Source organism: Phyllostomus hastatus, unplaced genomic scaffold (assembly GCF_019186645.2).
Source record: "Phyllostomus hastatus isolate PE091 unplaced genomic scaffold, TTU_PhHast_1.1 phas_scaffold_78, whole genome shotgun sequence".
NCBI classification, from domain to species: Eukaryota; Metazoa; Chordata; class Mammalia; order Chiroptera; family Phyllostomidae; genus Phyllostomus; species Phyllostomus hastatus.
In genome coordinates this window covers 98,183,521-98,208,544 of record NW_025334041.1, presented here as the reverse complement: position 1 = coordinate 98,208,544, position 25,024 = coordinate 98,183,521, and the positions used below count along the sequence as shown (strand labels likewise).

Genomic DNA, 25,024 nt, shown 5'->3' with positions numbered 1-25,024 from the left:
AATTATTTTAAATTGGGTTCTGCCAAACTAAGTAAAAATCAAATTCTAAAATACCAGAATTAACCACAGATCTAGAGATTATGCTTCACAGAGCAGTATAGAGCAAGATGATATTATCCCAGAGGCACTTCAGTAAACAATTAAAATTAGTCTACTATAATGCATGACTAAATCCACACAAAAGTAATAATGTGCTTTCAGTGATTACAAACAGGTGCTAAGCAATATAATGAATGGTTGAACATTCATCAATGAACTACAAGTATTATCAGCATTATGAACAGTCTGTATGGCATGTTTCACTTTTTATTAACACCATAGAGCAAGCCTGGTGAACAGAAGGAATAGGTAAATCAAAGGACCCAGCCTCTAAATGCTCTACTGCCAATAACTAGCTAAGTGACCTCATTAACTCTTCCATGCCTATTTCTCTAATGGCACAAAGGGACTGGAACAGAAGATCACCTAAGACTGACCACTCTGTCAAAATTCAAGCTAGCATTTCTAATTGTCTGCTAGAGTTCTTTAAGTTCTTTACTGGCATTAAAACACTACAAGCGCAAGTCCATTTTTCCTTAATCTGCTTATCTAACAATGGCACTAGAAAACTCACACTCAAGCAATTGCAGGAAAATAATGAGATGTAGGACAAACTACTAGAACATTCCTTCAGATGTCAAACAGTGACTTGGTCTAAAAATAAACCATTACAGAGTACTTCCAGTGAATTTATTCCAATGCTAGGGCACCAAAATCTGTTCTAGAGAATACTCTTTTAATCTTAAAATAAATCTTAAAATAATCCCCAAACTTCCTTTACCCATTAATGCCTGCTTATTCCTATGGTCTCTTTGTTTTACTTCTTTTTACACCACCATAGTAGATTCTGCAATGATAACATTCAAATGAGTATGAGCCTCTAAAAGCCAGTATCATTCACCTGAGATATTCTGAAATAGGAGTCTAAATCAGGGGTCCCCAAACCACAAAACTACCTGGCCACTTGCCTATTTTGTACATGTACTGGAACATAGTCAAGCTTATTCTTTTTCAAACTGTCTATGGACAGTTCTTACTATAGTAACAGGGTTAAGTAGTTTTGACAAAGACCATGGGGCCCACAAAGTCTTATTTATCTTCAGGTTGTTTAGGAAAACTCTGCACATCTCTCACCTAAATAGCAACATTTAAGTGAATGTGACTTCGGTTTCTAGGAGATATTTCAATGTTTTAGTTATTTGTAAATCAAAGGTTTATAGAGAAATGATAATCCCATTGGTTTCATCACACTCCAACCTCATACTATTCTTAGAAGTACTTTTGCTTTAAAAGTATATTTAAGGGGGTTTAAGAATTTTGCTGTATTGTGAAAAGTAATTAGCAACAAAGGGGAAGTTCTGGGTACCTACACACGGTATTCAGAGATCATCCAGGGTAAGAGCTGGCATCTCTATTTTCTGATTGAGAAAGACAGAGGACATATTTTATTTCACTGCTTTTAAGACACATTTTCTTTACAATATTAACCTCTTAATATTGAGAAACATTTTATAATGGAATTAGACAGTTACTGTTAGCCGAGTGAAACCATGATAAAGTTGTATGAAAATTCTCCACTGATACTTTCTGGTAAAATTAAGAAAATATCAGAATTCTGTGTATCTTCAATTCTATAAATATTGTAAGAGGAGAAAGAAATAGCAGCAAGGGCGCAAAGAATATTCTGCGATAGAATAAAAATAACTGATGGATGTCGCAGAGACATTTCTAGTCTTAAAAAAATACAAACATAATAATTTAAAAAAATCCTGTGTAAGAAATTTGCTCTGCAGCAACTTGAAGACAAATACTGAATCAATACTTCTTTCAACCCATTTTCACATGTTAGAAGCAAAGCTCCTCAAATTTGATGAAATGGTCCAAAACCTCACATCTGTGAAATGGCAAAACAGCTTAGACAAAGAAAACTGAAAGTCTTTTTAATCTTTACCTAATGACACTTTTTGTATTGCTTTTAGAGAGAGGAAGTGAGACAGGCGGGAGAGAGAGAAACAGTAATGTGAGAGAGAAACAATGGTTGCCTACTGCATGTGCCTGGACTGAAGAAGACTGGATGTGCCAGGATGGGGGATAGGGTGGGGGAAGTGCTAGGAACCCACAACGGAGGTATGTGCCCTGACTTGGAACTGAACCCAGAAACTTTGGTTATGGGAGAACACTCCAACCAACTGAGCCACCCAGGCAAGGGCTGAAACATTTTTTTTTTTTTAAGATTTTATTTATTTATTTTTAGGGAGGGAAGGGAGGGGGAGAGAGAGAGAGAGAGAGGGGGGAGGGGGAGGGGGAGGGGGGAGGGGGGAGGGGGGAGGGGAGGGGGAGGGGGGAGGGGGGAGGGGGGAGGGGGGAGGGGGAGGGGAGGGGGGAGGGGGAGGGGGAGGGGGGAGGGGGGAGGGGGGAGGGGGAGGGGGGAGGGGGGAGGGGGAGGGAGAGGGAGAGGGAGAGAGAGAGAGAGAGAGAGAGAGAGAGAGAGAGAGAGAGAGAGAGAGAGAAACATCAATGTGCGGTTGCTGGGGGTTATGGCCTGCAACCCAGGATTGTACCCTGGCTGGGAATCGAACCTGGGACACTTTGGTTCCCAGCCCGCGCTCAATCCACTGAGCTATGCCAGCCAGGGCTGAAACATTTTTTAAAGCTGGGGGCATTTCTTTTTTTTTATTGTTGTTCCATTACAGTTGCCCCCACCTCCCCCATTACTCTCTCCTGTCCAGCCCAGCCCCTACTACCATATTCCATCCTACCCCTCATTGTCCTTGTCCATGGGTCCTTTATACATGTTCCTTGACTTGACCCTTCCCCTCCCCCACTCCCCAGGTTATCCTCCTCCCTCCTCCCCTCTGGTTACTGTCAGTTTGTTCCTTGCTTCCATGTCTCTGGTTCTATTTGGCTTGCTTGGTTGTTTTGTTATGTTCCACTTATAGGTGAAACCATATGGTGTTTGTCTTTCACTGCCTGGCTTACTTCACTTAGCATAATGCTTTCCAGTTCCATCCATGCCATCACAAAGGGAAGGAGCTCCTTCTTTCTTTCTGCTGTGTAGAATTCCATTGTGTAAATGTACCATAGCTTTCTGATCCACTCATTTACTGATGAGCACTTAGGTTGCTTTCAGCAGTTGGCTATTGTAAATTGTGCTGCTATGAGCACTGGGGTGCATAGGTTGTTTCGAATTGATGTTTCAGGGTTCTTAGGGTATAATTCCAGCAGTGGATTTGCTGGGTCAAAAGGCAGTTTCATTTTTAATTTTTTGAGGAAAACTCCTCAAAAAAGTGTTTTCCACAGTGTTGCACCAGTCTGCATTCCTACCAACATTGTACTGGGGTTCCCTTTTCTCCACAACCTCGCCAGCACTTGTTTGTTGATTTGTTTATGGTGGCAGTTGGGGAATTTCTCGATACAATGCACTGAAGGAAATGTTGAGAGAAATCCAAACTGTTGGAAACTAGCCCAGAAATTTTTCATTTTTGTCTAGGTTAAAGGAGCCTTACTGGGGCAACTGACAAAATCTGGAATTATGACTGTAGTTAAATAAAGTAAAAACGTTAATTTCCTCATTTTGATAATTATAGCGTGGTTATGTATATAGAGTTTTTGGTAGATAGACACTGAAGTAAATAGGGATAAAGGGGTATTGTGTCATCATTTCTGTATCTTACTTTTCAATGGTTCAGAATGAAATAAATTTATATATATAAATGTGTACATACAAATACAAGCAAAGAAAGAACGATAAAGCAAATGAGACAAAATGTTAATAACTGGGGAATATGGGTGAAGTGCATATGAGAGTTCTTTGTACTATTATAACTTTACTGTGAATTTAAAATTACTTCAAAATAAAGTTAAAAAAACTGATGCAATTTTAAGAAATAAAATGTGATATATTCAATACAAAATACTGAATAGTCCATCAACACCTAGAGGTTAGCTTATGTATTCTTTTAAACTTCTTATTGTGGCAAATTTCATTCTCCAGAATTATTCTGAAACAAATTCCACATATATAATTCTATAAATATATCAGTATTAAATATTTTAGTTTTTAAAGAGTCCTTTAAAAATAAAAATAAGAAATCCTAAAAAGTAAACCCCAACAAATATACTTAAATAAAAAAATAAAAAATCACCCCAATGCTATTATCATATCTAGAAAAATTAACATATGTATTCCTAAGTGAGAAATACACTGAAAATACTTGCCAAAATAAGCAGTTCGGTAATAGCTGTATTACTTATCCAGGCAGATTCTAAAATAAGTTTTACTGGATGTTTCAAAGGCTATTAGCATAAAAACATGTGATATCTGTGGCATAACAAAAAAGAGAGCAATTACTGCTAAATCTACCCTTAGAGCTTGGATAGAAATAATGGCTACAGTAAAAAATGTTAGTATTTCCTAGTGTCTCAACACATGTTAATATTGTAATCTATGCTCCTAAAACCAAATCTGTTCCATAGTATTAGAAAGAACTTGAATTTGAATGCTGTGCATTTATTTTAAAAGAACATCAAAACATCAACTCCCCACTGAATACACATGTAAGTTATTTCTTTTTTCTTTTTAAAGGCTGCTGCCAAACCAATATAGACTTCATAGGATCCTTTATAGACTTCAATATAGACTTTGTAGGATCCTTTATTTTGTAAATTAAAGAAATTATAATTTATCCTCTTTTGTGGGCTAAAGAATTATTTTAAAGCAACAAAATTTTTAAATAATAAAATTTTTAGATATCAGAAAATTCAGGGAAATGAAAAGCACTGAAGACAGTGATTGTAAGAAAAAGAAAATTTGAGAAGGGACTTTTTAAAAAATTGAATTTATTGGGGTGAGAGAAAGGGACTTTTTACAGTCAAAAATCAGTAACTGCTTCTCTAAGTCACATGCATTAATTAAATGTAAACAAAAAAACCCAGTTCTATAAAATAAATGAACAAACAAGATCAAAACAGACTCATAGATACAGAAAATGGACTGATGGTTGCCCGAGAAGGTTTGGGGGACTGGGTGAAAAAGGCGAGGGGATTAAAAAGTACAAACTGGTAGTTACAAAACAGTCACAGGGATACAAGTACAGCATATGGAGTATAGTTAATATTGTAATAACTACATATGGTGCCAGGTATGGTGGGCACTAAAAACAGGGGGGAACACTTTGTAAAATATATGATTATCTAACCACTATACTGCATACCTGCAATGAGCACAAAATAACATTGGATGTAAATTGTAATTGAAAAATTAAAAAAACACACAAGAGTTCTAATAAAACAGAAAGTTAAAAATTCTTGAAGTCAGTAGCTGACTCTTCTCATAGTCTGAGAAATGTTATGAAGACTGCCTTTAACTATGCATACTACTAAGGGTGGAACACTAAGTATTAATTTCAAAATCATCTTTTAGAAAAGATGGCATTAAGATAATATCATAACAGTGAGATAAACCAGGTATCTATTCTTTCAAGTCAGATTAGAATTACTCGGGTTAAAAAAAATCCTTAAAAGATACAACACAAAATATGTCTTTTATTTCTTTTCTACTGGCTAAATTATACCATTAGCCCAAACTGATTCTAAATAAAATTGCTTGAAAAAAACCCCACTGGAAATACCTAGATGTAAAAATCTAAGTTAAGAGATCAAGCACAAAACATAAAATAACTGTAGTTTAATTCAATAACAACTCATATAAGGATCAAATTAACACTGGGATTCAAAACCTTTAAGAAGAAACATAATTATATTTTAGTTATTTTCTGCTTAACACTAAAATACATTTAATATAAGAAAGGAAGATTACTTAAAATTACAGCTGTATGTTCATTTTGTCTTAAAAATAGTGTAAGGGGAAAGTGTAAATATTTCTGTAGTGGGGAAACACAACATTGGTTTCATTATTAAACACTCATCCTCACTAAAAGCCTCCCACCCTCACACATTTGAACACAGGGAAAGTAATTTCTTAGTTATTCTAGGTAAGTGCCTGACCTATGGTTTGAAATTATATTTCATTAGCACTTGAAACATTTTTTAAGACCACCATGTAAGAATTTAATTCTATGATAACCTAGCTCAACACTAGTTTGAGTATGTTTTTCTTAAAAACAATCAATCCAACTGCCAATTTGCATTAGCAAATCAATTGGCACATATTCTGGGCTTGCCAAAGTCACAAATGATAAAAAAATCTATTATTTTGCTTCATAAAAGATTACAATAATGGCAATGCCTTTACTCTCAATAGTTTGAAAACACTACAGGTAATTCACATAGAACCAGGGCATTATTACTTACATCATCACTCTGCTGGGCTTCTTGCATCACAAATTCTCGGACCATGGATGGACTAAATTCTACTAAATAAGAAAATATGTCTGTAGCAGCCGATCTGACTTGCAAATCGTCCATGCCCTGATAAAAGGAAAATTAGGTTACAGACTGTTAATAAATGTTATGCTAGTGTTTTCCCTTTTCCCAAATCTATGTATACCACCAACTTTTTGGATTTAATTGTACTGGAATCAAAATATATAACCTCTCTATCCTTATTTTCTTTTCCTTTTACAAATATTGAAAAGTTTTAGGCAGCTCAATGATTAGTATCTGCCCGTTTTTACTGCCACAACAATAAATACTCAGAGAATTTAAATATAAGAAATCAGCACAGGATTATAAAGCAGTGCTTTCAAATGCTGTTTTTTTTTTCTGGTGGTGGAGAGAATTCTTGATTTAAATATATGCAAAAATGTGCATGACATGTCCTACTTAAGGCCTCAAAACCTTCCAGAATTTCTTTGGTTCTCAATTTGGCAGGTACTTTATGCCTTAGTAACCGATTCTCTTTTACAGTTTCCCTATAATAGAAGAAGCTTTTGAAAACACTTTGGGTATTTTTACTCTTTTCCACAACTTACTTTCCTAAGGTAGTGCTTCAGAATGCTTTGCCACTTTCAACACGTGATGAATACATGATTTGTAAGTTACAAAATCTTCAGGTGATTCTGAAAGACATTCTACAATGTCTCAAAGTGTGGTCTAGGGAATCCTGGCAAGGAGTCTAAGACTCTTTTCAGGAAGTGCATGCGAGTAAAACTGTTTTCATAATAATAAATAATACTAGGGCATTATTGGCTCTTTTCACTCTCACTCTATCACAAGTATTTTCAAGAGGCTATACAACATGTGATATCACAACAAATTAAATGCACAAGCTGCTATGAGACTCCAGCTATGTTCTGCTAAGTCAGACATTAAAGAGATAGGCGAAAAATGTGAAACAATGCCATTCTTCTCATTAAATTTTTTTGTTTTGGAAAAATTACTTTTTTTATAAAAGTTATATTAGTTATATTGACATACAATGGGTTATTTTAACAAATACTTAAAATTTTTGTTTTAATTTTTCATATAATAAATACCAGTGGATAAAACTCATAAACAGCACTATGAGGACCATACCCCAGGGCTTTCAAAGTATTGTCCTAACCCATACTGCAGCAGGAGCCCCTTTGTTTCAGTCTGACCTCATTCTACTCCCTGGTCTTAAAAGATATTTTATTAGTTTCTGTGAAACATACTTAGTTTCCTACAGAAGAGAAAGTCCTGAAAAGACATGCAAGATTTTTATTCACCCGAAACCACATTATATGCAAGTGATTACACATTAATATTATAAATTTAAGTTATTAAAAACCTGAAGATTGAAAACACTCTTGTACTAACTCAGTATAAAGAAAATCATAAATTATAAAAATTCACTATGCATTACTATAATACTCTCCAACTATAATATAAATCTATTAAAATCCACAACTTCAAAAACATAAAGAAAAGCTATATAATTACCATTACAATTTCAAGAGCAGGAAGAATCCCCAACTTTGCCAAAGTTTTGAAAAATGCATCTCTGTTTTGAGGTTGTAATGTCTGAGAAAATGCACAAAATTCCTTGAAAAAATTAACCTGTAATGTTAGAAAGTACAGTGAGACACTAACACACACAAAAGTAAACTTAAGACACACTGTAATGTGACCACCAACAGTGCGGAAAGACCTTGCCTTTTCAAGGACCTTGACTTTTCAGGGTATCCTGAATCCTCAAAGCCTACATTAAAGAACACAGAAACTAGCATCTCATTAAAAGCAAACCTTACATTGAAGAGTTAACTTTCTAAAGACATTATGGCACACATGTTACATATGTGAAGTCTAAGAAGGCATGCATATATCACACACATATACACTTATACATATTGTTATCTATTTATAATTAAGGTGTAAAAATGCCATGTAAGGCAGATATTCTGAATTAGACCACACATTTTCACAGAAACCATGCTATAATAAACAGTGGCTAGGTTTCAGAGCCCTCAAAAGTATGATTCAAGTTTTAAGAACTAAAAAGAACACTACAGATTCCTTAGTCTAAAGGACTAATTTTATAAGAAAATTGAATAGGCTATTAATAAATAACTACATGAAAAGTAACTTTGCTGATTTTAAGTCAGCAATCTTTCATTACTTCTTAAAACCCAAGTATCTGATTATAATGTTAGAAAAATTGACAAACTGCTGGTAAATAGTAACACAATTTTCTTTCTTCAAGGCATGGTTCATATCTCAAAAAAGTGATTACAAATATATTCATAAGAAAGAAACATTTCAAGAAGCAATTATTTATCACTCATTTATTTAAGAAGCAGTCTCCTTACCACTTGTTTAAAAAGAAAGGCCTATCTGTAATGTGAGTATCTACTACCATGAAAATGCATGAATTTGTAGTTCTGTTCTAACATATACCACATGTCTGATTTTGGGATTTGTATGGTACACAATTTCACAGAGTGGGCAACCCACATTAAATATCTTAAGAAATTTCTGAAATATATAAAACAGTAAGTTTAAGAAACTTTAAGAGTAATCATTTATAATTTAAGTATATATCTTTCATCTCATGCTAATTATAAAAATTCTCTCTTAAGTTAACAAATTCAATATTAAAAGCCTGTACTCCTATAAGTGCTCTTTAAGGGTCTGAATTTCAAGAAGAAATAACTTACCAATTCACGCCGTTTATCATCATCTGTGGCCTCATCTGTTAATTGTGCAAAAACTTCAGACAAAAATTTCTCATCTTCCTACATGAGAAAAAATATTAATTTTAAATGATCATTAATTACTATGGAGTATTAGAAGTATAAAGTTATACTTATTTATATGATACATATAAACTATAATAATTCCAGGGTATACTTATGTAATAATTTTTGAAATTTGACTACACTATTCACTATTAGTCATATACATTTATTTAACCAGAAACCTATTTACTCTTAATTTAAATAATTCAAACAAGTTTGAAGATCTCATTGTCAGTCCACAGCAGATCAAAAACTTAAATTACAAATGAGTAAAGGAGACTAAATTATGGCAGCAATAATTCATAAAACATAACAATCTAGGAATTTTAGTATAGAGCTGATTTTTTTTAGTTGTCCGTTTTGTTATCCCCTTTATCCCCCTCCTCCCTGCATCTCCCTACCCTCCAGCATTCTCCCTACCACTTAGTTCATGTCCATTGGTTGTATATATAAGTTCTTTGGCTTCTCCATTTCCTTTTCTTAACCTCTCCATCTATTTTGTGCCTACCTATTACGATTCTTATTCTTTGTACCTTTTTCCCCCATTCTCCTCCTCCCATTCCCACTGATAACCCTCCATGTGATCTCCATTTCTGTGATTCTATTCCTGTTCTAGTTGTTTGCTGAGTTTTTTTTTTTTTAGGTTCAGTTGTTGATAGTTATGAGTTTGTTGTCATTTTACTACGCATATTTTTGATCTTCTATTTCTTATATAAATCCCTTTAATATTTCATATAATAAGGGCTTGGTGATGATGAACTCCTTTAACTTGACCTTTTCTGGGAAGCACTTCATCTGCCCTTCCATTCTAAATGATAGCTTTGCTGGATAGAGTCATCTTGGATGCAGGTCCTTGCCTTTCATGACTTCGAATATTTCTTTCCAGTCCCTTCTTGCCTGTAAGGTTTCTTTTGGAAATCAGCTGATGGCCTTAAGGGAACTCCTTTGTAGGTAACTGTCTCCTTTTCTCTTGCTGCTTTTAAGATTCTGTCATTATCTTTAATCCTGGGTAACTTAATTATGGTGTGTCTTGTGTTCCCGCTTTGGTCCAAATTCTTTGGGACTCTCTGGGCTTCCCAGAAGTCTATTTCCTTTGCTAGATTGAGGGGAGTTTTCCTTCATTATTTGTTCAAATAAGTTTTTAATTTTTTAAAATTTCTTGCTCTTCCTCTTCTCTCGGCATCCCTATGATTCAGATGTTGAAGCACTTAAAGTTGCCCCAGAGGTTCCTAAGTCTTTGTTCATGTTTTTGAATTCTTGTTTCTTCATTCTGTTTTGGTTGGGTGTTTATTTCTTCCATTTGTTCCAATTTGTTGATTTGATTTCAGTTCTTTTTCCCTTCACTGTTGGCTCCTGTATATTTTCCTTTATTTCACTTTGTATAGCTTTCATTTCTTCCTTCATTTTGCGACTGAGCTCAATCATTTTTGTGAGCATCCTGATTACCACTGTTTTGAATTTTGCATCAGATAGGCTGGCCAACTCCTTGTGGCTTAGTTCTTTTTCTAGTGTTTTGATCTGTTTCTTCTTTTGGGTTATGTTTCTTTGTCTTGACACACCTGTTATATTGTAAGAGGCGGAGCCTTAGGTATTCACCAGGGTGGGGCAACCCTTTTTGCTGACTAGTGGTGCTGTCTGTGGGGTAGGGGTCAGAAACAGAACAATGCCACTTGCTGGCTCTGCTCTAGCCCTAATTTCTGTTACTTCCCACAAGTGGATTGTGGCCTTTCAGATGCTGATTCCCAGGTGGGTGGGTTTGTGTATGTTCTAGGATCCTGTAGGCCTCTCCCACAGACTCTCCTGTGATCCTGAAAGTTTCTCCCACTGCCACAACTCCCGCAGATTTTTACATCCTGAGGTTTTGAGTCTTTAGTTTCCCACACTGAAACTCTGGGTTCTGTGGTCTATCTTGCTTCCCAATGGTTCTTCCCAGCTTATCAGCCCATGAATGTGGGACCAAGTGGTCCACCAGTCAACTCCTTGGCTGTGCATCCTCTCTGCTTCGGCTGCCTATCTCCTCCCCTCCTACCAGTCTGGATGAATGTTTCTTTAACTCCTTGGTGGTTGAACTTCCATGAAGTTTGAATATCTGGCAATTCTAGTTGTTTTTAAATTTGTTGTTGTCCTTCTTTTGGTAGTGCAAGGGAGTGAAGTGTTTTTACCTATGTTTCTATCCTGGCGGGAACTCCTGGGTGACCTTCTCTAAATCCTTGGCATATCAGTACATGAGCAGATCCCTACAGTGATGATTTTCAATGTGTGTGGCAAGGCGAGGCATACTAATGTGCCAAAATATTTTTCGTTTTTTTTAAAAAGATTTTATTTATTTATTTTTTAGAGAGGGAAGGGAGGGAGAAGGAGAGAGAGAGAGAGAGAAAGAAACATCAATGTGCGGTTGCTGGGAGTCATGGCCTGCAACCCAGGCATGTACCCTGACTAGGAATCGAACCTACGACACTTTGGTTCGAAGCCCACGCTCTATCCACTGAACTATGTCAGCCAGGGCCCAAAATAATTTTTAAAACATGTAGTACCTGACTACAAGTCAGGGGCACTGACCTCTTTTCCTTAGCATTGTCAAAGGAAAAAAATGACAATAGCCAACACAATGATAGCTGTCTAGTGAGAATGAATCAAAATTGTAACTACTTTTGTCAAATCACACAAAAAAGTATGTATTTTGGCGTGCTACAGAATTTTAGTAATTACTTTATATGTGCCATGAGATGAAAAAGGTTGAAAATTGCTAGTGTAGAATCTTACATATTCTGTGGTCCCCAAGGATACAACTAAATGACAAAAAACTACAATAATTGCTTTTTATACTGATGACTCCAAGGCTTCAGGAAATGAACCTTTAGATGCCAATGGCCATAAGCTTAACTACTTTCTTTTCACACACTGTTGAAAATACAGTTTTGCATCATGTTGGCACATAAAAAATAATTAAATGGTAAGCCCTAAACAGGTATCTGGCTATTTCATCAAATGCATCTCATGGACCAGAAATGAGTAAGACTTATCTCTTTAAAGCTACATTTATGTAATTATAGCCTTCACAAATAAACCTATGACAAAATATATAAAATGACATATAAAGTGTTACAAATATTTATATATTAGTTTGCATAACTTATTTTTTAAAACATAAAAGAGCACTAATTTACTATTATGGTTTTGGCAACTCTTCTGAAGTCAAAAGCGTTCATTTGACAGCTATACTTCAGCTTCTGTCACTGGCTCCTTACATCAACTACATTGATTATGGCTCTATTTCCCATCTCCTGAGACTGAAATTTTTTTCCTGCATGGAAGTGAAATGGTACCCTGAATTGTACAGTATGGTTTTTAAAAAGCAGGTTCTATACGTTATAAATGAAACATAACATGTAAGTCTAACTTCCCTCACACTTAATACTGTGGAATGTTAAAAAACTGGTGGGTCAAAGAATGAGCTGGAAAAGTATATGCTATATACAAAGTAAGGCAACAACAGAATGGTGAATAATGGCTGGAAGTATCATAATACGGAATTTCATAACTATATACTAAGTCAGAGATTCTCAACTTTTTGGTCTCAGGACGCTTCTAAACTGTTAAAAATTACTAAGGGGCCCAAAGAGCTTTCATTGTGTGGGTTCTATTTATCAATATTTACTGTACTTAAAAGTGAAACATTTAAATACATTTATTAATTGGTTTTAAAAGTTAGGTATTATGTTTATGTGAATATATTTATAAGAACTATATGATCCAAATTTTTAAAAATTAAGAAAGAAAAGTGTCTCTGTTTTATATTTTTGAAATTTTCTTTAATGTTTGGCTTAACAGAGGGCTGCTAGATTCTTGTATTTTCAGCATTCAGTCTGTTGTCAAATGTTGTTTTGGTTGAAATATAATGAAGAAAGTATAGTCTTACACTGACGTGATGCTGGAAAAGGGGAAACCTCACAGAGCTCTGACAGGGCTCCAGGAACCCCCGGTGGTCCACAGACCATACTTGAGAACCACTGCACTAAGTATACAGTAGCTGCCCAATAAACTTAGTGCCTCATATGAAAATAACAAAAACAGAAAGAGAAAACTGTGCTGACAGTAGTACACTATCACCACAAGTAAAGAAAACTCTTCAAAGTCATGTTTACTACACTGTTAGGGTATAAAAGATTAACATATAAACAAGATATAAAACTTCTATTTTACAACTCAAGGAGACAGAGTAAAATCAACGTCACATGGCAAATAATCTAATTATCATCTCCTGAATATTAATGAATATTTCTCAATCCTGGCTGCACATTTTAATTATTTAGGAAGTTTTAAGAACTTACACTTATATACAGCCCAATCATAACTAAGTCTCAGAAAAATGGAATAAAAGATAATTAAAAAATAGCTGCTCCTGATGGGATGGTGAAAAAGTTCTGAAAATGCCCTGGGTGGTGTAGCTCGGAGTACTGAGCTTGGGCTATGAACCCAAGGGTTGCTGATTCGATTCTTGGTTAGGGCACATGCCTGGGTTGCCACCCAGGCCCCCATTGGAAGGCATGTGAAAGGCAACCGCACACTGATGTTTCTCTCCCTCTTTCTCTCTCCCTTCTCCTCTTTCTAAAAATAAGTAAGTAAAATCTTAAGAAAAAAAGTTCTGAAAATGGACAAAGATAATGGGTACATAACACTGTGAATGCACTTAATGTTATAAATTATACACTTAATGGTTAAAATGATAAATTTTATGTCATGTATATTCTACTACAATTTTTAAAAAGAAAAAGGTAAAAAAAAAAACCCTAGCTACATCACAGGACACTTAGAAATATAAAAGGTCACATTCAGAAATGCTTCTCCCTCAGAAAGCCATGAGCAAAAGTAAACAAAAGAAATATTTCAAAAAGAAGGAAGGACCAAGTTGAGCTATTAAGGAAACTAAACATCTGAAAACAGAATTGTGAAGAACACCTTAGTTTACTTACCTGCAACATGCTGACTATCTCAACTTTGTTGAAGAAAATAAAAGATGTCAGAGTAGAAAGAAAATTCTCTTCAAAAACAGATGGCGTAGGCAAAATGATGTCCTGAATGTACTGTACCCTGTAAGTCTGGTGTATTTTTTGCCTTAGTTCAGAGTCTGTTATTGGTATAACTTCCTTAAACTTTGCAGTTTTGGTCAGGAATTCTCTATGCCTTTTTGGCTGAGCCAAAGCAGGGTCATATTCAAGGCATCCCACGACATCCATGATACACTCATCAGAAAACATTACTTCAAACAGAGTTGCCTTATTTAGGAATAGGATTCCTCTAATAATTTCATACAAATGGTGTAAGCCTTCAGTGTTTTCTAGGTTCTCACAAGCTTGGAACAGCTGCAGTAGTTTTTTAATATAGCCTTCATTTTCCAAGGCCAGAGCCAGCTTTTCCCTACGAATAGGTGAGGAGAGCACTGAGGTAACTAAGTCAGCAATCTCTTCAAGTTTATTGAGTTCACATGTGGGCAGATCAATCAGATGACTGGTTTCAGGCATTTCTTCAAATCGTTCTTCTTCTGATTCATCAATGAGGTCTTGTGTGACTTCCACTGACGGATCCTTACCTTGAACCTAAAAATATCCAAGTACAGCTGGTTACCTTAAAATATAAAAGAATTCAAGATTTTGGAAATCAAATTACTGACCACTGAGTTTAAGTAAAAATAACTTGCAAAAAATCAGTACTAGTAATACAGTCACTGTATTACTAGTCATTTAGACTTAATTGAAAGTGAAGTCTAGAGGGAGAAAATACACCCCGTTTAGAGTCAGTTATTTGAGTCTAAGTTACTAAATACAGATCATTTCACCTCTAAATTACATCTCACTTTACAGAAAACTTTGCAAGCATAAAATTCAATCTCAGTCCTTGGAGAGCATGTGAGGAAAAAACAGGATAAAAATTAGGACCTTCCTGTTATCACCACCAAATTACCTGGTTAAAAATAGGCAAAACCAAAGGTGAAATAATAAAACAATTTGTATTATATTCTATGTGTATTGTACAAATTAAGGCAAAATTGTATTTATTACTGTTTTCAACTGTTCATAAAATGGAATTCTTCTATTTAATAACATATACTAATATTGCTCCAGGAATACATAATGCATATATGCTTTGAGGTAAAAAAAGAAACCATCTACTCCCAATTAAGAAAAGTTTAGTCATTTAGAGCCATATGTCAAATAAGCTTTATGTGGAACCTGAAAGTTCATACTATACTTTCTTAGGCCGCTTTATTACACTGTGTGTCTTAGGCCATTTTATTACACTGTGTGGCACTATTACTGGGAAAACCAAGGGGAAAAAAATGACTGCAGTCTGATGCATGAAACTACTCAAGAATCTCCAGTGATAAGAATCATTAGATGCAGGGGTGTCCAACCCACGGTCCACGGGCTGCATGTGGCCCAGGATGGCTATGAATGTGGCCTAACACAAAACTGTAAATTACTTTAAAACTTTTTTTGCTCATCAGGTTTAATCAGTGTTTGTGTATTTAATGCGTGGCCTAAGACAACTCTTCTTCCAGTGTGGCCCAGAGACGCCAAAAGGTTGGACACCCCTGCAACAGAAGGCCCTGGCCAGATTGCTCAGCTGCCTAGAGTGCTGTACAGATATGCCAAGGTTGCAGGTTCAATTCCTGGTCAGGGGACATACAAGAAGACACCAGTGAATGCATAAACAAGTGGAACAACAAATTGATGTCTCCCCCTTCTCTTTCTCTCTCTAAAATCAATCAATAAAAAACAATCACTAGAGGGGAAAGGTGATGTAAATGAAAATGACCGTAGTCAAAAAACACTATAATAGAATATCATAGGGGAGGACTGAGTGGGGGGCTGAGGGGCTAGAGGGCTGGTGGGCAGCACAGGGGAGAGCAATGGGGGGAAAATGGGGACAACTGTAATTGAACAGGAATAAAAAAATTTTAAAAAAGAGTAGGCAACAACTGAAACAGTGATCTCCATTTATAGAAAACGGTAGTCAATGGCAGTTATAATTAATTTATAATTCCAGTTATTACTGTCACAGCAAACACTTACCTAATGAGACATAACTTTTAAATTTAATACAGAATTCTGAATGGGATCCTAGAACAGAAAAAAAGCACTGGGTTTTTCAACTAAGGAGATCTGAATAAAGAATGGGCTGTAGCTACTAATAATGTATGAATAAACAATGAATAATAAATGTTTATTTAATTAATTGTGACAAGTATATTATACTAATGTAAGGTGCTAATAATAGGAAAAATGGTGGGGTGGTGTCAGGAAGGAAAGCATATAAAAACTTTTTTGCTCCTATTTTCCATAAATCTGAAACTTTTAAAATAAAAACTTTTTTTAAAAAAATTCCATTTACCTGAGAATTTCCACTTTTGATCATTAGTGCCTGGCACACAGTATTCATGAACATTAGGCAAATAGGTGACTAAATGCAAAAGAAATCTAAAAGCTTTAGAACCTAGTTTGTTTGTTTTTTTTGAAAGACCTTGACATTTTACAGGGTATTAAAATCCCAAGTGATAAACAAAATTATGATAATTCAAAAAAATCTTTAAGTAAGATAACTTGCTATAAAATATAAAAGGAATTTCCAGATTAGGTTACCATAATGTCACACAAAGACATTATCTCTCCAAATTATAATACATATCTTTTAGGTAAAAAAAAACAACAAAAAAACAAGAATGCATACAAATGTAAGTAGAATACATAGAAGTGTAAGTTAGATATTCTTCAAAGACACTTACCTGACAAATTTTTTCCCAGATCTCATCACAGCCAGCTTTTTCCTGAAAACTTAGAGCCAGATCATAGTTTTCAGCTTCTGACCAAACAATTAATGTATCCTGTTTAAAAACAAAGATTTCTAGATCATCATACTTGAAAAGAATTACAAAGTATAAATAAAAATCAAAAGGAGAGAAAACTGCATATAGCAATGACAAATGCCCTTTCATAAGTGCAATTAATATACACTCAATTGACATTGTATTACTTTATTTTGTTATCCTCTGAAACTTTAGTAATATACTGAAGAGAAAGAAATAGTAGCTTTGGCACTAAAAATGACATTGAGCAATTTTCTAAAACAAAAAAGACTAAAACAGGTTAACAGTCTCTGGCTCATGTTACCAAGATAATGTTTAATTGAAAGTCTAGTCATTCTTGGCCAAACTGTAAGTAGACATTCTAGTCATCTATTTCCTATCGTTTCCAGAAAGTCAGCTGTTCTACTCACTAACCAACTACAAGTTTATTTTTCCCTGTAAGCCAGTTGTCAACTGTTTGCAAAGAGGCTAACGGAAAATATCTTAGGGTTTAACTTTATTTTTGCCTTTTTTTTAAACCAGGAAAAGCCTTAAAAATATTAAGAAATGTGAAATGATGAAATGGAGATATGCGCTTTATCTCTGTTACCAATAGCACCTAGTTCAGCAGCTTAGGTTGTAGAAAAATTAAGAACCCTAGGTTTCTTAGGTAAGTACTTTCCCAGATTGTCCTTAATTATAACCCCAGTCTTATAGAAAAAAAGTTGTCAACCTCTTTTATTAAAAATTAACATTTGGGTTTAAACAGAAACATCCGCATACTTTTAAACACTAATATCAATGAAATAAATGAAATGAAATTTTTTTTAAATCTACAAAACACCTTCTTTAGTAATTGTTTATCTGAGCTATTAAAAAATATAAAATTGAAAGTGAGCCCTAGATTAATAAAGACAAAGTCTTCAAAATAAAAACATGTCATTATTTTGGTAATTCAACCAGTAAATGAAAAATATCCTTTCATTAATCTAGGCCTGAGATTAATACTTTTTTGCTGTGTAATCAGGTAAAAAGAATAGCTGGAAATCAGTTTTCTAGCTCCTGCCTAGCCATTCTTCTTGAAAGGGAAGTTTACTGCCAGGTATTCTGAAATGTTATCATGTCACTCTTTTATTAAAAAACTTTCAGTGGCTCCCACCATCTACAGAAGAGATTTTGAAATATTTTTTTTTAAACCCAGTAAAACTTTTTACAAACAGAATTTACTAAAAATCTCCATGTTAAAAAAAAGCAAAACAGCGGTATTTAATAGGTTAAAGCACTAACATACCCACCCACTCAGATCGTTCTTTCCTCAGTCCCTGAGTTGTCTAAGATCCCTTCTCAAAACTGCTTCATGAACAGTGATCTCCAAAACATTTTTAACTGTGCCTCAAATTACTTACATATTATATACAGGAATGTAACATTAGTATAGCCATACATTTGAAAACATACTTAAAATACAAATAAAAAGGTTAACATAAAGATAATAAAATTTTAAAATATTTGAATTATGTCTCCATACCATTATTAGCATTTTAAGACACAGCATACACTTATGGCACAGTATACTCACAAAGGCAGTAGACACAAATCCATATTTAACATTGTTTTAGTAATTCTGAGGTTCTTGGGAGGGGCAACTTCTAAGATTTCTGTTATCATTGTTTCTGCTTTGTCACTTGGCCGACAGACCAATTACACTAGAAGTGTACCTGTCGGTTTAACTGCTACCTTGCTCATTTGCACTTAGATTATGGTTATCAACCTTTTTTAAGTCACTTGTTTATTTTGTTAAGGTTACAGGTTAGTTTAAATTGAACAATATCTGTAAACTCTTATCTGTACAGATAGGCTACAATAATTCACAATAGGTGGGGAACTCTTTCATGGAAATGTTACTCTTTTCTCAGAATACCATACCTGTTTTTGACTCTTGACCACCTGACTTTATTAAATATTAGCAAAACTCAAGTTCTGAAAACAGGTTTCTTCTGAAATCCCAATGCTTCATATTGTATTTTCCATTTTGGAGGTCACTAGTACAAGAGAATGAAATTCAAAACCCTTAATCCGGGCATCCAAAGCCTTTTCAATTTTGGTTCCAATCTATCTTCTGAGAGAAAGTCCAGGCAAGCAGCAGTCTTGAATTAAGGTAACTGAGTCCTCGTCATTATTTCTTTTGTTCTTTCATTCCTATTCCTAATGGGAACTCTTTTCCCTAAGCCAGTCAAAATCCCAGAAACTAAATGGGATTTACAGTCACTCATTTTTCAATTCGGAGAGGACTGATTCTGGGAGATGGCTAAAACATGGATTCTTATGCTTACTCTATTCCTATGCTTACTCTTATAAAAATAAGAACTCTTATTTTAACTTTTTAAAATCCTACCCAAGGATATGTTTACTGATTTCAGAGAGAGGGAGAAAGAGAGAGAGAAGCATCAACTGGTCGCTTCCTATAGATGCCCTGACCTGGGATTGAACCCAGTCTTTTGGTGCATGGGGTGATGCTCCAACCAATTGAGCCACCTGGTCAGGGCAAGAATTGCTATTTTTAATAAAGGTCTCAGCTAAGTCAAATTTGAGAACTGCCTTAAGTATTATCTCTAGTTGATTAACAGAGGTCAGGGAAGTGGTATCGGAGTAGACACCTTCGAGCTCTATGTATCTACTCCAAATGGGTAACAAATCCCATTCTTCCTTCTCCCCTTTCTCCACACCCTATTGTCTCAGTTGAAAAATATACTGGGAAGAAGCACTCCTTAGAATTGCTCAATCCAAGGGTTAGCGTAAAAGCTCCTATATGAGCACAGAGTTGGCACGAGAATATGTGTAACAGAATGAAAACTGTCAAAGGGCAGCATTTCCTATATAACCAAAAAGTCTACACAGTCCAGCTCAATTTTTCATAGTAAGGTCTCTTTTCCACCACTGTGCTTTGTGATGTATTTTTTTGCTCATTTGTGTGGTACATATATCTTTGGGACATTATTAATGCCATTGTTTAAACCAAGAGAAGCTCTGAGGTTTTTTCTTCTTCTTTACTAACTAAAACATTTAATTACCACTAAGTCCCCATGGAAATCAGATTTAAAATGAGCTTGCAGGGAGAGCAGAAAAATAGTTATATTTGGTCTGGCCCTTTAAAAAAAAAAGAAAGGTTATTATGTCCAAACTCAGGATGGGAGTAATATATGAGCTAGAGAAGCTTGACAATTTAATCTTTACCAAGTCAGGTTTCCACAATGTATTATAGTATTATGTTAAGAAATTATTTTCAATCTTATGTATTAAATATACATTATTGAGCCTATACTGTTTAAATCAGAGGTTCTTAATCCAGAGTCTAAAAGATATCTTAAAATTATGTCATCTCTTTTGGGTAAAGGGTCTCTAGTTTTTAATATCATATTCACAAAGGCATCTCTGGCACTTTCAAAAGGATCTAACAAACCAATGGATTGCCAGTTTCAGTTTACTTCTCCAGTACTGATCCACTTCCTTAACATGGATAAATCCAGAGTCACATGGAAATATCCGAGACACTGGTTTGCCAGACCAACCTTAGTCTGCCCCTTATTGACTGACAAAATTCTATAAAGACGAAGCTGAAGTTCTCCAAAAAGGCTGTTTTTTTAAGAAAGGAAAATAGAAATACCAGCAGGTTTACTGAATTTGCAGATGCAAAATCAACTTAAAAGTCTGAAAATGAGTGAGTTCAACCAAATAAATAATGCAGGACACTACTCTCTAGTAGTTCCTAATAGTTAACCTAGTCCTTCTGAGATGACTTTTAATTTATATTATGGTAAAACACACATAGTCCAAGATAGGCATGATGAGTCCTTATCAACAGTAGTAACAGCTTCCCCAAACCTGTGACATATTTACATACAAGTGGAAAACCCTCAACTAGAATTAGGACCTGAGTACAACTCAGAGTTTCACTGTCCAGTATTTCTGGGACTTTCATCAAAGTATTTCACCTCTTTGATCTTTTTCTCATTGGAAGAGAGGAAAATGCTGCCTATACCGGGATTGTTATAAAATTATGAGTATAGTTCTCTTACTGAGCTTGTGTGTCTGGTACTGTGCTAAACTATTTTTCATACATTAATTCACAACTATTCCACAAGGCAGGATCTTGATTTGAAAGATAAGATTCAGAGAAAATCTGCTCAAAATCACTTATGTAGCTAGAAATAATGAAATGCAACCTATGTTCCTACTAATTGCCACATTATAAATCTGAATAAATTCTTTAAAAAACCCACAAAATTCTTTTCTTCCCAAGCTTCTCCCCTATGGCATTTTATTTATCAAGGCATCTCCCTAAAAACCCTCAGACAGACCTGTTTCCATCTAATTCCCAAAGATTCTTCCTTGTTCCCATTCCAAACAACCACCCAGAACACACCTCTATCCATCACCTCACCTATCTTTTGAAGCTAATCATTCCTGCCCTCTACCCATGCACCTGATCTATAGTTCAAAGTCCAGAGTGAACTCTACTCATTACAGATTTGTTATTTTAATGCAGCTTTCAAAATTGTAGAAATCTCATTCGTCCATGTATACCTATTAGTCCACTCCCCACAATGATTTTCAGGATAAACACCAACACTCAATTTTACTGGATTTTTTTTTTTTGCCAATTGAGAGAAATACAATAAATACATGATTATTTTCATTTGTACCTTAATCTCAATGGACATTCTTATATCCAAAATCTAGACTATTCTCCATCTCTCTTGCAAGATATGAAACAGCCATTTGCTGACTGATGAGCTGTCCTTCTCTAACCAAAATTCTGGTTCTGATCTTCCTTTGCTTGGAGACAACACATTTTCGTTTCTGTAGTTTTAACCAATTGTTTAATCTTCCTCTTAACTGAATGTCCTGTCAATTATATCTTCAATGTATATTTCAAATCCATCCATCTCTTTCCATCACTGCTAACCCGATCCAACATTATCTCTTGCTTGGAGCATGCTGTGATCTCTCAATTAGTATCCCATCCCAGTTATTGGTGCTCTTCAATCCTACAGATTGATGTTACTATTTTGGATCATGTCATTCCTTTACTAAAAATATTTCAGAAACTTTCAAATGCACTTAAAAAAAATCCAAAGATAGTGACCAACCCATGAGCTGAATCACTCAACCAGTTATCATCTGATGAGTGAATCAATGTGGACAATTCAACAAGGCTCAATCTTAAGCTGTTTTTGTCTCAATTTATATCTACTCTCTCAAAGGAGGTCTCCTCTTGCAGCTGTATTATTTAATGATTCTCAAATTAGACTCTTCTACAACAAACTCTTACTGTATTTTTAGTCCCAGATGTTCATAATAAGACCTTTCCATTGTCACAAAATCACTTCAAAGCCTAAACGGGGGAAGAACAAAAACAAGACATAGAATAGTATGTAGTGTGCTACCCTTTATGCCAATAAAAAAATATCTGTGACTGAGTGTGTATTTGTTTACATATGCATAAAACCTCCAGGAAGATATACAAGAAACTATAACACTGGTAGCCTTTCGCAAGGAAAACTATGGATGGAGTCCATGGTCAGAGAGACTTCACCAAATACTGTCTGAATTTTTAACAATGTGAATGTATTACCCGTTTAACGTAAATTTCCAACCAAATAATTAATGTAAACCTGCTTTCTTCTCAACTTCCCAGTTTCTGGAGAGAACCATCATTTTTCTGGCCCCAAGATTCAAAAACACTACCAGTGACCTTTCATTCCTTCTTTTTCATTCACCCAATCTTCCAGTACTTTCTTGAAAACACACTGGAGCTCTGTTCCCTCTTTCCAATGCTACACTGAAACAGACTTTCATTTTCCTGTATCTGAATTATTGCAAAAGGAATTGCAACCTAAAGCTCTTGTCTCCCTCTGAACCAATTCATTATTCATGACTTTGCCATACTCACTTCCTACACAGAGTATTGCTTTCATCACATTAGGTTCCTACCCAAGAACTTACAATGGTTCCCTTTTGTTTAGCAGACCAAGCTCTCAACTAAGAAACCTAGGCTGCAAATAGGCTTCATACTCTTTATACCAGGTATACTATTTCCTTCCCTATCACAGCACATACCACCAAGGAGAGTGAAATTTTCCTTAATGATTCTGGCTGATACCAATCTCTTCCTTCTCTAATTTCCTACGGCTCTAGTCTGTGGAATACAAGTTGGTTTTTACAGTATCTTGTGTTGTATTTATAGTATTTTGTCATACAGCACATACCTGCTGTAGTCTTGGTCAAGAAATGTAACCTGCATCTTAGTTGCCTTATCTGTGAAATTTGTTCATGGCCTTTTAATGAAGATTCAGTTAAAACATTTATGAGCTTTTATTATCATTCTGTAACTGTTTCACCTGTTATGTCTTGTTTACCAATAAAATCAAGGATGAGAACTTTATTGTACTTCCTAAACCCAGTAACACAAATTGTTACATATAAAAAATACACATCCAAGTGACTCAAGATTAGTGGGGCTGTCTAAATGACTTAAAGTTTTGGCAAACATATCAGGAACTTTTTCATATTCTACCATATAGTCATTCTCTTCCCTTTCTCATGTGTATACTGGTCCTTCCCATTAACTACTACAGTATTGCCCACAGTATGCAAGAAAGTGGTGTAAATCATAATAATCTACTGATACCGAGTATCTTTCAACCTAACTATTTTGAACATACAGTTCACTCCTTAGCTTATTGTAGAACTATAATGTTAAAAAAAGAATGCTAAATACTACTCTCTGAACTTAATATATTTTAGTATAGTAAAATAGCCTATGAATGTCTCATCCATTCACTTATTAAAAATGCACTAATGAACAATATACTTCATATCAATTTTGGAAACAAAAATTTTATAGACTAATTTATTGAATAATTTAAATGACATTCTAAAAAAGGTAATTCTGATAAACAAAAATAGCAAAGTGTTTGGAAATTTGAATTTGTGTAACTTAGTAAAAAGTGAAACTGGGTAAGATTTTGGTGAAAATATAAAAAATCATATCTATTACAAAGAAACTGTTTAACATAACCCCTATATGGCTGTCCAATTTGTTAGAAAAGTGCACTCAATTTAAACAAAAATAAAGTAAAACAAGTGACCCCATTTACACAGGATTATCATTCTTAGGTACAAGTTTTTCCATATTATTCTTATTGCCAAAGTTTTCTTAAACTTTAATGCTATTTAGTAAAAGTACTTCAATTAGGAAAAAACATTGAAAAAGAACCCCACAGTATATTATTTGAATGCGATTAGTTATAGAAAACATTTTCCTAACAGAACAAATTTTTTTTTGGAAATTTTTTCCCCTTCAATTACTTTAATTTTCTAGCAGAATAACATTACACACAAAACTATGTACCAAAGTATTTAAAACACTGTATTTTTAGACTAATGTTCGGAAACTATTTTATACACAAAATTCTGCCATAATGTGATCTTTCCAATAGTAACAATAGCAAAAGGATCTTATACACAATTTGAGAAGAATCCATATTACTAATTTGTAGGGAATCACATTTAAGATCACAGTTCCTGAGAATTGTATGTTCATGCAGATAGGAAAAAAAGAATCATAAAATATTAGTATTTCTTCCCCACAAACAAGCAACAACAACAACAACAAAAAAAATAGTAAAGTGACTATCCGGCAAAATTCAGTGCAAGGAGAGTCTGGCTAACTTAGAAATTAAGTTTACATAAATGTCTATGGTGTGGGAAACATCTTCAGGTGTTCAAAGCAGGACAAATGTTTAATTTGATTCTCCATCAGAAAGGACACACAGTATTTTCTAAGAAGAGGAAAAAATCTATTAACTGAATATTGAAAATTAAAATATTTCAAAGCATCAATTAATATATTGCATACACAAAACAATTGTTTAACAGTAAGACTTTTACTAATATTGTGCAACAGACATAGTTTCATCCC

At 34.7% G+C, this 25,024-nt stretch overlaps 1 protein-coding gene across 3 annotated transcripts in view; it reads right to left on the bottom strand.

The window, feature by feature from the left end:
- PPP4R3B (protein phosphatase 4 regulatory subunit 3B) overlaps positions 1-25,024 on the bottom strand; it is a 49,514-nt gene that overhangs the window by 21,434 nt on the left and 3,056 nt on the right. For 2 of the 3 annotated variants that reach the window (XM_045827238.1, XM_045827237.1), the window contains exons 3-7: positions 16,981-17,079; positions 14,171-14,794; positions 9,117-9,194; positions 7,903-8,019; positions 6,352-6,468 (exon numbers count right to left, since the gene is read on the bottom strand). In XM_045827238.1, coding sequence (XP_045683194.1) covers positions 6,352-6,468; positions 7,903-8,019; positions 9,117-9,194; positions 14,171-14,794; positions 16,981-17,079 — 1,035 coding nt within the window. Of the gene's footprint in view, positions 1-6,351; positions 6,469-7,902; positions 8,020-9,116; positions 9,195-14,170; positions 14,823-16,980; positions 17,085-25,024 lie in introns of those variants that run through there. The other variant, XM_045827239.1, reaches the window with a different exon arrangement.